At 37.3% G+C, this 13,067-nt stretch overlaps 1 protein-coding gene across 2 annotated transcripts in view; it reads right to left on the reverse strand.

The window, feature by feature from the left end:
- The window catches only part of pde3b (phosphodiesterase 3B), a 105,709-nt gene continuing 92,642 nt past the window's right edge, over positions 1-13,067 (reverse strand). For both annotated transcript variants that reach the window (XM_062967681.1, XM_062967680.1), the window contains 5 exons: positions 10,949-11,148; positions 10,430-10,633; positions 6,102-6,263; positions 2,965-3,205; positions 1-1,072 (listed from right to left, as the gene is read on the reverse strand). In XM_062967681.1, coding sequence (XP_062823751.1) covers positions 849-1,072; positions 2,965-3,205; positions 6,102-6,263; positions 10,430-10,633; positions 10,949-11,148 — 1,031 coding nt within the window. In that variant the 3' untranslated portion in view covers positions 1-848. The remainder of the gene's footprint in view (positions 1,073-2,964; positions 3,206-6,101; positions 6,264-10,429; positions 10,634-10,948; positions 11,149-13,067) is intronic.

The raw sequence follows: 13,067 nt of genomic DNA on the forward strand, positions 1-13,067 counted from the left end.
TTTATAGAAAACAATCCTTTAATTCTTCTGAAGTTTACATATAAAGAGAAAGGCAGTATATTTAAAAATGAACATCTAGCACTAGCACAAGGTTGTAAATATAAAATCTGATGTCATGTTTCTGAACATGAATCCTGAGTGAAACACATTTATAAGTAGCTAAAAGAATAAAGTCCCTTAATTATTGAAACATTGAGATGGCTTTTTATGTTCTATTACAGAACAGCAAGAAAAAAGGCAACTGGTGTACATTTAACAAACTTGTCTGGATACCCACTGCAAACCTGAACATTTTTGGAAAAATAAAATGGCAGGTTATGCATCACAGTAAAAAGCATCAAACTGATGCATACAGGATTCAGTATTAACCACAAAACCTAGAAATAAGCTATTCTGGTTGCAGTCATCAAATAGTTAAATCAATCCAAAATAATTTTAAGAAAACTGTTGTGAATAAACTTGTGAATTCTAACATTCATACTGATAGGCAAGGCAATTTTAGATTCACATTAAAAATAAAATACATATTTCAAAACATTTTAGAGACTCAATAAAATGTTAGAAACAAAATGTTTTGGTGACTTTGGTAACTGAAGCTGCTGAACTTGACCCCCAAAATACCACTTTGATAATAAGCAGCTACTTTCAACAAGGCAGCAAAACAAGGCATTTAAAGACCAAATTGGGCACAAAATCCTTACATAAGGTGAAAGTGCATAGGAGCGGGTTGCTGTTAGAGAAATAGTTGTCTTTTCACAGTATTCAGAACTGTCATAGCTCTGGCAACTATCTCAATCTAAAGACTATATACTGTCTGGACTGGTGATATATATCATACTGTGTTCTTCTTAAAATGTTTTCTCTTCCCCTTGATGGTGTTCCTCTTCTTCATCAGCTTCCTCAATAACCTGGATTTCATCTGATTGACCTAAGGATGTATTCTCTGCCTGTTTACTCTCTTCAGATTTATTTAGTTCTTCTTCTTCAGTTATCTTCTTCCATATTTTGTGATTTTCATTCAAATGGTGTATTAGTTGACAAAATATCTGCTGTCTTTTTCTTCTTTGTAGCTCTGGAAAAAAATGGAAGAAAACCCCAGTTTCCAAAATCTAGGCCTAAACAAATATGAAACATTTTTCTACTTAGAAAAGCAATACAATAATAAATGTATGAAACAGTAAACTCATACCATATGGAACTAGTTTTAACATTACTTTTAAAGAGGCTTTAGAATTAACATAAATAACATTGCTCATATTACATTTTGAATGAGAATTATGTTGGATCTTTTTTCGAATTCCAACATTAACCATAACTGATTCAAACACCATTACTTTTGGAGTAGCTGCAGGTATCATTTCCACAACTAAAGGCCAAGCTTCTTCATTTCTAGTGTGTACAACTGCCCTAAGTCTGTGTGTGCTAATCTTCCACAAGCGCTTGGAAGTCTACCTTTAGGTTTGAGAAGAGGCAGGCAGGGAGGTAAACAATGCAGGGGTTCTTTGCAGCCTAAATAAGAAGGGAATTGTTACTCCTGAAGGCTTCCAGCTTCCAGCAGTAGTAATTTACCTTTTGTGCCAGAGTGGAAAATCTTGAGGGGCCAAGGGCAACAAAACAGCATGTGCGAGGTCCTTATGTGTGCTCAGAGTCATGTTTTGCCAACTCTGTTTTGATCAAACATTTTCTTTATGAAATACATGGCTTCTCTGCAAGGCTAATAGTACTCCAGAAAGTATAAAAATAGGTGGAATTTGAGTGAGTGCTACAGAGAAATAGCACGACAGTAGGGCATTACTGCTGGAACTTGAAAAAACAGTAACCCTCACTTTATAATTCATTTTACAGACATTCCCCAAGATATGAACAAGGTAGGTTCTGTAGGTTTGTTCTTAAGTTGAATTTATTTGTAAGTCGGAACAGGTGCATTTTAAAAAGTGTATTTCTAGCCATATATATGCATGCATTGGATAGTTTGTACACTAAATACTTCTGAATATTTTTTTCTCCCAACTCTCCAAGATACTACAGGATCTACGTGGCTCAGAGATCCTTCTTGTTAAACATAAGTCTTTTCAGATGAACTGGCCTTATCCAGCATAACCCCTTCCGCCAGATGATCTCAGTGATCAGCCAGCAGAAAGATCTGTTGGATGAGCTCCTCTATTGGCTGATCTGAACTTGCAGAAGAACTAAGGGAGTGGAATACAATTACAGAGGGAACCATATTTCATCAGAACCAAACTCCACCGCCCAGAAACAATTCAATTGTGCTGGTGCAGTTATGTCATACTACTAGGTTGAGTGTGTTTTGGATTCAACATAGCTTCAGGTGGCCCTCAGCCATCTGGGTGATTTAGGACTATGCTTTTGATCAGTCAGAATAATTAATGCAAGTGTACTTGGAGCCTCATTCAGATGGGTCTAATAATAAAAAATATGGTTTAAAGTAATATTTCAGAATAATAATTGCACTGTTCGCTGATTAGCTACAAAACCAGGTTTGCAGCTAATTCAAAATTGGTTTTGAGATCCAAAATATTCCAGAATAAATTTATCAATGAGATCACCTTCTTTCTATAGACTGCTCCACTTCCAAAGCAGTGAGGGGAAAACTGTACTTACAACAGCCTATAGAATTTGCATTTAATCATGGTACATTGTGGTGTCCATCAAGTGAAATGAACTGACCACTGAACTTAGGAAGGCTCTCAGTGTAGGATATAAGTGAAGATTTGTATATTTTCCTAACATTTTCATGATTCCTAATTGATTTGAAATAAATAAACACTGCTTTATGTCTTTTGTTTCTAACACAAGCACAATAAACTACTTTGGAACCTTTGCAATATAAAAAAGTATAAAAGTGTCACAAAAAGGGGAAAATAAACAATCATTCCTATGAGTATATAAATCAAAATGGATTTAAAGTTCTGCATGTTATTTCAAATAAGCATTTAATCTTACTTGTGCCAAAGTCATCAATTTCGTCCTCTTCACTATCCAACTCTCCTGCATCATACTCATCAGAACTTTCATTGTCTTTTTCATCAACCCACTGGCCAGGAAGCAACCTGGCTGCATCATAGGAATTACAGAGGGGACCAACAATATGAGTAATAAAAGATTCTTGTAATTTTGCAAGCTGAGGAGAATGTCGATCCATAAAAGGACTTATGGGTAATCCTAAACTTGCCTCTTCGTCTCCCTGAAAGGTAATCAAGATAAGACATTTAGATGTGACTGGATACCAATGTAATGTTTTGTAAAGCTAGCATACAAAGCAAAAACCGATAACCAACATTTTAAGAAAGTAGTACAGAACAAAAAAACCCCATATTATTATTTCTAGTTTTACATAATTTCACAAAGAACACACAGCAGGCATCTCCTTTAAGACTCCACTGCAGCCCTACACTATCCTAATAGTTATGATGGAGTACCAGAAGCTAACTGATTACTGATGGGCTTAGTATTTTGCATGTGAGTTCAGATGCTAAGGTGTAAATTAGGGCCGGGCTGTGGCGCAGCTAGCCAGTAATCAGCTGCAATAAATCACTACTGACTGAGAGGTCATGAGTTCAAAGCCTGGGACGGATTAAGCCCCCAACCATTAAATAGCCCGGCTTGCTGTTGACCTATGCAGCCCCGAAAGACAGTTGCATCTGTCAAGTGGGGAAATTTAGGTACGCTTTATGCGGGAGGCTAATTTAACTAATTTACAACACCATAAAACTGCCAGCAAAACACGAGGAAAGGAATGAGGAAGTACAGCAACCAGTGGACAGTGAAGCAACAGCTCCCCCTGTGGCCGGAATCGTGAAGCTGGAAAAATGTTAAATGCCTCTGTGTCTGTCTATACTGTATGTTGTTTGTTGGCATTGAATGTTTGCCATATATGTGTCCATTGTAATCCGCCCTGAGTCCCCTTCAGGGTGAGAAGGGCGGAATATAAATACTGTAAATAAATAAATAAATAAATATACAGTGATAGGTACAACACACTGAAAAAGTATTGAATGGAAAAATTTAAAACTGTGAAGAATATCGTAGAACCAATATTAGACCGAGCCCCGGTGGCCAAGTGTGTTAAAGTACTGAGCTGGAGACCGAAAGGTCCCAGGTTCAAACCCCGGGAGCGGGGCGTGAGCGGCCGCTGTTAGCTCCAGCTCCTGCAAACCTAGCAGTTCGAAAACATGCCAATGTGAGTAGATCAATAGGTACCGCTCTGGCGGAAAGGTAACGGTGCTCCATGCAGTCATGCCGGCCACATGACCTTGGAGGTGTCTACGGACAACGCCGGCTCTTCGGCATAGAAATGGAGATGAGCACTAACCTCCAGAGTCGGTCACGACTGGACTTAACGTCAGGGAAAAACCTTTACCTAATATTAGACCAATAAGAAAACTGACTGAGAACCAGCATCCACAACCTCTATATTCAAAACCTGCAACATCTTCCATTGAGAAGCCTCTCTGGGATATGAGTGGCACATTTACTGAACTATTTTAGCTGATGGGAATATACTGTCTATATGCTGTAAATAAAATCTTTCGTAACAGTAGAAATGCTGAGCAAACTATTTAAGGACATTCCTGGCAGTCTTTTAAAAGTTCACACAGCATTTCTACTCTCCACAGAGCCTTTATTACAGCATACAGAAATCATTATTCAATCAGCTAAAATAATTTAGCACATGTGTCACTCATATTCCAATCAGGTCTCTCAGTGGAAGATATTGTAGGTGTTGTAGAATATCAAGGTTGAGGCTGTTTATTTTCAGTTACTTTCCATATTGTTCTATTGGTGGTTTTATAATATTTGATGTACAGTATTGAATTTTTCAATTCAATATTTTGACAACATGCAACTTTCAGTGTATTAATAGCTATCACCACACAACTGGTGAATTAAGAATAAAATTAGGAGATATACAGGGTGGGGCATAAAGATCTCCCAAATTTTGAAGGGGTATAAAAATGAACAAAGCTTTCCAGAAAAAATATCTATTTCTGAAATGTATATGGTTTCCTCCTTTCTGTTGAAGTTGCCCACATGCTTGTGGATTTCAATTAGACACTCATTTTAAAAGGTGTTCCTTCACACATTCTTCCTCTTACTGATGTTCGCTACACTTCTAATGCTGAGGTATACTGAGCTTCAATCATCCATCTTCCGTAAGAGGAAGACAGGATGATTCCCAATAATTTTTGTCTTCACCTGAATCACTATTAAAAACCCTGTGTTTTCTAGCATGTAAGTATATAATTTCTAATTACCGCAAATATAAGCTAACTAGACGCTGAGTTTTACCATATTTCATTGAATCTAGGATGCCACTGATTCCAAGATGCACCCCCTTTGTTAAGCTTCAATTTTTTTAAAAAAGGAATTTTCGACTTCCTTTTTTGAAGCTTGTTTCAGACAGAAGGAGACCTGAACCATCTTTAAATCCCTTCTTTTAAAGATATCACCACACTTTTAAATCACTTTTTTCAAAACCAATGGGGAGAACAGTTTTTCCACCCAAATTGAAAAGGTCATGCCATTCATTCCAAGATACACCTTTTTTTTGCTTTTGAGTGTAAAAAATTGCATCCTAGATTTGGTGTAATATGGTATTTAACTCTGTATTGTGCTTTTTTCTTTCTCACATATGTCTTTTTACCTTAATATTTTAAAGAAATAGTTTAATCGTAGAGCATGAGTTTTGTTATTTTTTATATTTAAACCACTCTATTGTTTATTTTAAATGGGATAAGTTGCTCCAGCAAGTTGAGCCAAATCAGAATTGGATTGGCTGATTCTTTCAGCAACTCTTTCCATTTGCTTGGCAGATCCCCTGCAGGCGTATAGCAGGCATGGGCATATTTAGGTCCTCCGGGTGTTTTGGACTTCAACTCCCAGAAATTCCAGCCAGTTTACCGGCTGTTCGGAATGGTGGGAGTTGAAGTCCAAAACATCTGGAGGCTAAAGTTTTCCCATGCCTCATGTATAGGATTGTCTGCATGTTTTCTTGAACAAATCAAACAATCAACCTGTTGATAAACAGATCATTACAAAAGTTTTGTACAATACAAAGTGTTCTGATTACACAAGCTTACCTGTTCATAAAACTCATTCACAATACCCTCTGTCCATTTCAAATGTAAATCTCTAACTTTCGCTGGACCATTGATATCTGCCAGCTTGATGCATATCTGACATACCAACAGCCGATCACTCTCACTGCTCCACTCAATACTATGACCATTTATATCATTAACCTATTGGGGAAAGGGTAAAAAAGTACAACATGTTGTTAAGAATGAAACAGAAAAATAAGTCAAATAATGTATTATAAAAAGAGCACAAAATGCTGGTACTCATATACATATTGATGAAAGGGGAAAGGGTCTAGACTAAATCCTTAAAATTTACTCTGAGTTATGATTTGAGAAAATATATACAGTGAAGCCTTGACTCAAGAAAATCCCAACTTAAGTTTTTGAATTACGAGCAGTCACTGGGCTTGGGTTTTATTTTGACATAAGAGAATTATTTTGCGTTCAGAGCTAGAGCCTGAGGGAGCACTAGCGCAAGAGTACAAGACTTTAGGGCTTCAAGGGAGCAGCCTCCATGCCACCTCATCCTCTTGTTCACTTTGAGAGATTGCTGTCTACTTTGCTCTTGTCTGCTTTGTGGAACTTTGGGTTAGTTGTTTTTGTGTGGTTTTTACTCCTGGTATGTTTGGCTTCCATGAAAAGAGAGCAAGAGAGAAAGGGAGGCTGGAATGAGTATAGTATGAATAAAATGATTCTTTTGACTCTTCACTTTGTGCTTCCTTGCCACAGCTTTGTGCTTCTAATATTTAAAAGTTGATTTTTTTTTTTTGCTGTTGTTCCATTTGAATGTGCAGGTTTGCCTTGCCGTTACACTGGCCAACACACATTCTGTTGCCTTAAAAGTACTTCCCTGCCACAACTTTATGTTTTTACCATTTTAAAGTTTATCTTTTTTATTGTTCCATGTGAATGTGGATTTATACATTATTTGTTATTTATAAAGTAAATTTTCTTATTTAAAAACACGTAACAAAAATATGGGAGTGAGGGGCTGGAACAGATTAATAGCATTTCAATGGGAAAATCTGCTTTGAGATAAGAGCAATAAAGAGCTCAGTCACTGAACGAATTAAACTCTTAACTCAAGGTATCACTGTGCATAAAAGGATGTCTATATGATATTAAGCACTAGAAAAATGCTTTTAAAATGTTGCAATTAAATATTATCAATGTGAGCAAAAGGAAGGAACATTTTATCATAAATGGTGATAATTTGATAAAGTTCAGAAATTTTGGACAGATTCATGTGATGTTGGAAGACGTTTTAAAAATGAAAATTTCAACGAGACTTCTATTTTATCTATTGAGAATGATGGAAGAGAAGAAACACAGAATAATTTTACAATACAGGCAGTCCCCGAGTAACAAACATCTGATTTACAAATGACTTATAGTTAAGAAAGGTGGTGAGACAACAGAAAGTGAAAGAAATCTACCCCTCAAAAGGGAAATTCACTCCTGGAAGAGCTATCATGGGGAAAAGGTGTCTCCACTGAAGCTTCAACACCAGTCCATGTTTCCACAACCAGCCGGATTTATCAAAATCCAATTATCACAGGGACAGAAAGTAAGGTGAAATATTCTGAACAGGGGCACAGACAGCAAAACAAATGTTACAGGGGTGATCACCTTATGATAGCCAAAGCACGTACATTCTCTCTCTCTCTCTCTATATATATATACACACACACACACACACACACACACACGAGGGTTGAATGAAAAGTAATGCCTCCACCTTCGTAATTCCTCAACAGATGGCAGTACTGGTATGCGGCAGGTACTGGCTTGTTCAGTAGACTCTCCTCTACAGTTCCATTTGGCGGGAAGCCTTAGCATTGAACAGTTGTGTTGTTAAAGTGCGAAGTATGGAACCCTGCACAGACAGTCAGTCAATGCGACTTAAGCAATGTGCAGTCATTGAATTCTTAACAGCAGAAGGTGTCACCCCAAAGGAGAAAGGCATTACCTTCATTTTCGTAATGCGAGTGGAGTTCCTGGCAAATTTCAAGTCTGTGCACTTTCATTTCAGGTGTCAGCATCCTGGGTACCCATTGTGCACAGATCTTCCGATAGCCAAGCAAAGCAATAATGTGACCCACGCATTCTTGTGAAATGCCGATTATGCTTGAAATTTCTCTCTGAGTGATGCAATAATCATCCTGAATCGACCTTTTGCTTGTGAAACTCAGTGGTTACTGTCACAGGACGTCCAACTCTTTGTTTGTCACGCAAGTCAAATGTTCCCACCTCAATATCTTTAAACTTACTCACCCAATGACGCACAGTACCCACATCAACACAATCACCATAAACAGCTTTCTCTGATGAATCTCCTTTGGGGTGACACCTTCTGCTGTTAAGAATTCAATGACTGCACGTTGCTTAAGTCGCATTGACCGACCGTCTGCTCAGGGTTCCATACTTCACACTTTAACAACACAACCGTTCAATGCTAAGGCTTCCCGCCAAATGGAACTGTAGAGAAGAGTCTACTGAACAAGCCAGTACCTGCCGCATACCAGTACTGCCATCTGTTGAGGAGTTACGAAGGTGGAGGCATTACTTTTCATTCAACCCTCATGTATGTGTGTACGTGTGTGTGTGTGTGTATAGCTGGAGTTACACTGAAAAAATGTACCTGTTCTGACTTACATACAAATTCAACTTAAAAACAAACCTACAGAACCAATCTTGTTCGTAACTTGGGGACTGCATGCACATGATTCCAGCTGCCAAATTTTTATACGCTCAAATATGGAAAGACTTCTATCCTAACACAAGGTACAATAACTTCCTAAAATAGATAAAATCACAATGTTGGTCAAGGAGAAATAGTTCATTTTTAAGGAAAATTGGAGTATGTTTGTTGCTTTTTGGAGAAATTTTGGGGCAATATTTTATTTTGAGGTTTTATTACATACATATATAGTAGAAGGGTTATTAGGCTATCATTGATAAGAAGTAAGTTTTGACAAAATTTCAGTCATAACCTTAATAAGAAGGCAAAGTCAAATAGTTTGTAGAACTGTTATGTAGTGTTGAATAGTTTGCCATTTTGTTAGTTTTATCTTATTGTAGTGTTCATTTAAAGGAACACTACAATAAGATAAAACAAAATCAATTTTAAATGAATATTATAGTAGGATTATTATTATTAGTATTACAAAATACTCAACATTACACAAGTCTACAAACTATTTGACTTTGCCTCTTTAAGGTTATGACTGTGTGCAGTTCTTGACCCTCTTCACATGGCATGCCGTTTCGCCGGCAACTGCACACACATTTAGCACACACAAATCAATTTTCCTGCAGAATATGGCAGTTCTCAATACAGCAGCATTTCAAATAAGAATATACAACTGTATGCAATTCTAACTGGAGTGGTATGGGAGGAAGGTGATGGATCACTCACCACTTCCAAAGCCTGGCCTGCTCACACCAGCCAGACTATGAGGCATCTGTGCTGAGATTTTTAGTCTAGCAGGTATCTTCAAAGGAGGAAGGAAAGTCTCCTGCTGAAAAGATTTGGCAGACACACAATCCAAGACTCTCTTAGAGGAATGAAGAGACTTTGACGCATCAGATCCAAGGCTGGCTCCCCCTTGCCCTTATTTTATGTTGGGAACACCACTGGGTGTAGATTGCAGCAAACCTTTCTGTGCATCTCCAAGCTAGATGAGCTTCTTTCTGTCAACTCACTCTTAGAGGGTCATCAAGGTCATCAAGGGGAGTTAGGATTGCTCTTTCCCATATTAATAAATTCAGTCTAATTTTCTTTCTAACCTGCTGTTTTCTATGTTCTGCACAGGGAGAATACTGTCAACTCACTCCTAGAGGGTCATCAAGGTCATCAAAGAGAGTTAGGATTGCTCTTTCCCATATTAATAAATTCAGTCTTATTTTCTTTCTAACCTGCTATTTTCTATTTTCAGGTGTTCCTAATATAATCTGAAGATTTACAGAAAATCAAATACATGTATGATGATCCAGTTTGGAAATGTGTTTTTTTTATGCTTTCAGTTGGCTGTTGACTTATGGTGAGCCCATTAATTTTTAGTTTTCTTACATGAGGGATACTCAGAGGTGGTTTTGCCAGTTTTTTTTCTCTGAAATACAGCTTAGAGTACTTGGTATTCAGTGAAAATCTCTTATTTAAGAACTAATCAGAGCTGACACTGCTCAGTTTCTAAGATCAGACAGGATCTTTTGAGTATTAAGAATGATAATTCTAAATCTGCCAAATGTTATTACAATATACAGTATTGAGATAAATATATGTTATGTAGCTAACATTACAGTACAGTGTAACTTGTGTAACAAACCTTGGCATTAAATTCTGCAAGGAAATCAAAATGTTTCTTGAGGTCTGTTGCAAGGATTGCTTCAATAACTAAGAATCGAAATCGTTTGAATTGTACATGATCAAGATTAGGCAGGAAGTTGTATTCTGGTTGAGATAAAAAGAGGCTCCATGCAGAAGCTGCATGATGATTTTCCAGAACTGATCTGTCATTATATAGCACAGCCTATTAAAAAATTGCATAACATATTATGATTGAAAATTCTCCAATACATAAGACAAATTCATAAAACATATTTAATTTTCAAATAAAAGTACTTTAGTGTTAACTGAAAATTAAAATGTTACACTGCTTTGCTTTTATATATGAATTCATGCTGAAAAGTCTAAAATACAATATTTAAACACAAGTAATTACTGAATCCACTAAAATTGATTGACAAACATCAGTATTCTTGACTGTATATGTTTAGAACTGAACATTCATGCATCAGTTTTGGTATTATTTGCCTCATTGTAAATTCATTTAAAATCCTCCTACCTGAGGAGCATTTGTAGCTACCAAAAAAGCATTTGTACGACCAGGATGGTCATAATCATGCATAGCTGCTGCTACATACAAAGCCATTAATTCTAAGGCTGGAATGTTTGAAGCTAAGCATCCATAGTTTTCATCAAGAATAGTGCAGCTCTTGGAGGAAACATAGGAAACATGGCCAGCTAAAATACCATTTTCTGTATCTAGGGAAAAATAAACATGAAAGTAACATTTTGAGAATATTCAACATTAGTGATTTTTAAAGGTTTATTTTTCAAGGCTTATCTACCAGCCAACATATTTCACTAGGTTGGAAGGGCATTCTCCATTCATCGGCAGAAGGGTTTTTGAACATTTGTATTTGTTAGATGGAAAAAAGTTATTTTCCCTTATCCCTATTCCCTCTTTCGTTCTCTCTGCCATTAAGGAATTTGGTTTGGAAAGCTGGGTATCTTGAAGCTCTTGAAGTTTTAAGGAAAAATATAGATGCTTTTAGAATCCTATAGTGATGTTAACATCAGTGTAGCAGTCCATTACGTTAAGGGTTGTGTGAAGGAAGGTGTAATAGAAGTAGTAACAGGAAGAGAAGATTGGCTTATTTTGCAAATGCTTGATGTTGGAGTAAAGTTCCAAGAAGCCAAGAAATGAAGTGAGGCATGGCTTTGATAATCACCTGTACCATGGGACAGGTAACTGCATGCCAGCCCTTTCTTTCATAATCTCTTGGCTTTGTGGATTCTCCTCACAGAAGACAGGCATTTGCACGGAGTCAACAGGCTTCTCCTTATCACGACTGTCTCCTTCTTTTCCTTTTCCTCGCTGCCTCTGTTGTCAGTTTAACTACTTCAACAAACCCAATAGGCTTGTGGTCTTATGTTCCGGGGAAAATGGTTGAAGAGCTATTGTGGACCTTCTTCCCTGCAGGCAGAAGGGGTCAGCCAACAGTAGTCTCATCCTTGTGCCACTTCACCACCATTGTTCTTCCAATGTTAAGAGGAGTCTCCTAACAGTGAGTCTAAGAATCCTAAAAGAGTCCTAAAGTCTAAGTCTCGTTGCATGCTTTGTTTAACAGAAAAGCAGCACATAGATAATTAATACTGGAACACAAATACAATTTTCTGCTCAGGGTTGATGATTTTCAAAACATCATTTTCTTTTTTCTTCTTTTTCTTCAGCGTTTGCCCTGCTTGATAGTGGGGTTTGCTTTACTGATTTGTTGGCACCATTTCACCAGTTGTGCACCTGATCATGGTGTGTGCCAGCAGTCTTCCAGCCAGTGTTGCTTCGGTCGTCCCTTTGGTCTCTTGGCAGGCACTTCTAAATCAAGAGCAGTCTTGCAAATGGACTCGTCTTCACCTCAGAGAGTATGGCCATACCATCTGAGACATGATTCTCGTAGTCTGTCAGCAATTGGAGCCAAAGCGTTGCTGGATATCATTGTTGCGGATGTGGTCAAGGCATGTAATGTCAGTTGTAAGTTGTAGCATCCTCATCTCCATAACACCAAAGTGGCATTCTATTTCCTTTGTTGCCGGCATTTGGTTCTTAGTCATAGGCCTTACAACTGTTTGATAGATTTTTGATTTCAAGTGATCGGGCAGCTTCTTGTTGCAAAGTACATTTGCTACTGAGTGCCATTTCATCCAAGTCGCGTTAATCTGTGTGGTGACTTGGTCAAAAAGGTTGCTATCTGAAGTTATTGTCAATCTGTTTGTTTCAAAGCATTATTATGAGGAATCAAATGGTGTTTCTGATCAATGTATATCTTTATACATATTTTCAATAAAAACACATAGAAGCACAGCATTTCTACTGGGACACTGATGTTACTCATACACACACATCCCCCAAGGATTAATTGTGATTTTTCATTATTAAAAAAAGAACAGTTTTGGCTTAAGGTTTCAGACTTGAAACTTAATGCTGTTCTCAACTAGATCAGATCCACTGAACCATTTAAATCAGGGCTTCATATTTTTTTTTCCACTCATGGCCTCTTTTTTCAAGAGAAAGCTTTGTGTGCCTCCAGATATGTAAGTATATAAAACAGATCTAAAAAGCAAACTTTTATTGATAATAAAAGCATTTGCAAGACTTGCTAAATAGGCTTATTTTCCTTTTT

Source organism: Anolis carolinensis, chromosome 1 (assembly GCF_035594765.1).
Source record: "Anolis carolinensis isolate JA03-04 chromosome 1, rAnoCar3.1.pri, whole genome shotgun sequence".
In the NCBI taxonomy this organism is placed as follows: domain Eukaryota; kingdom Metazoa; phylum Chordata; class Lepidosauria; order Squamata; family Dactyloidae; genus Anolis; species Anolis carolinensis.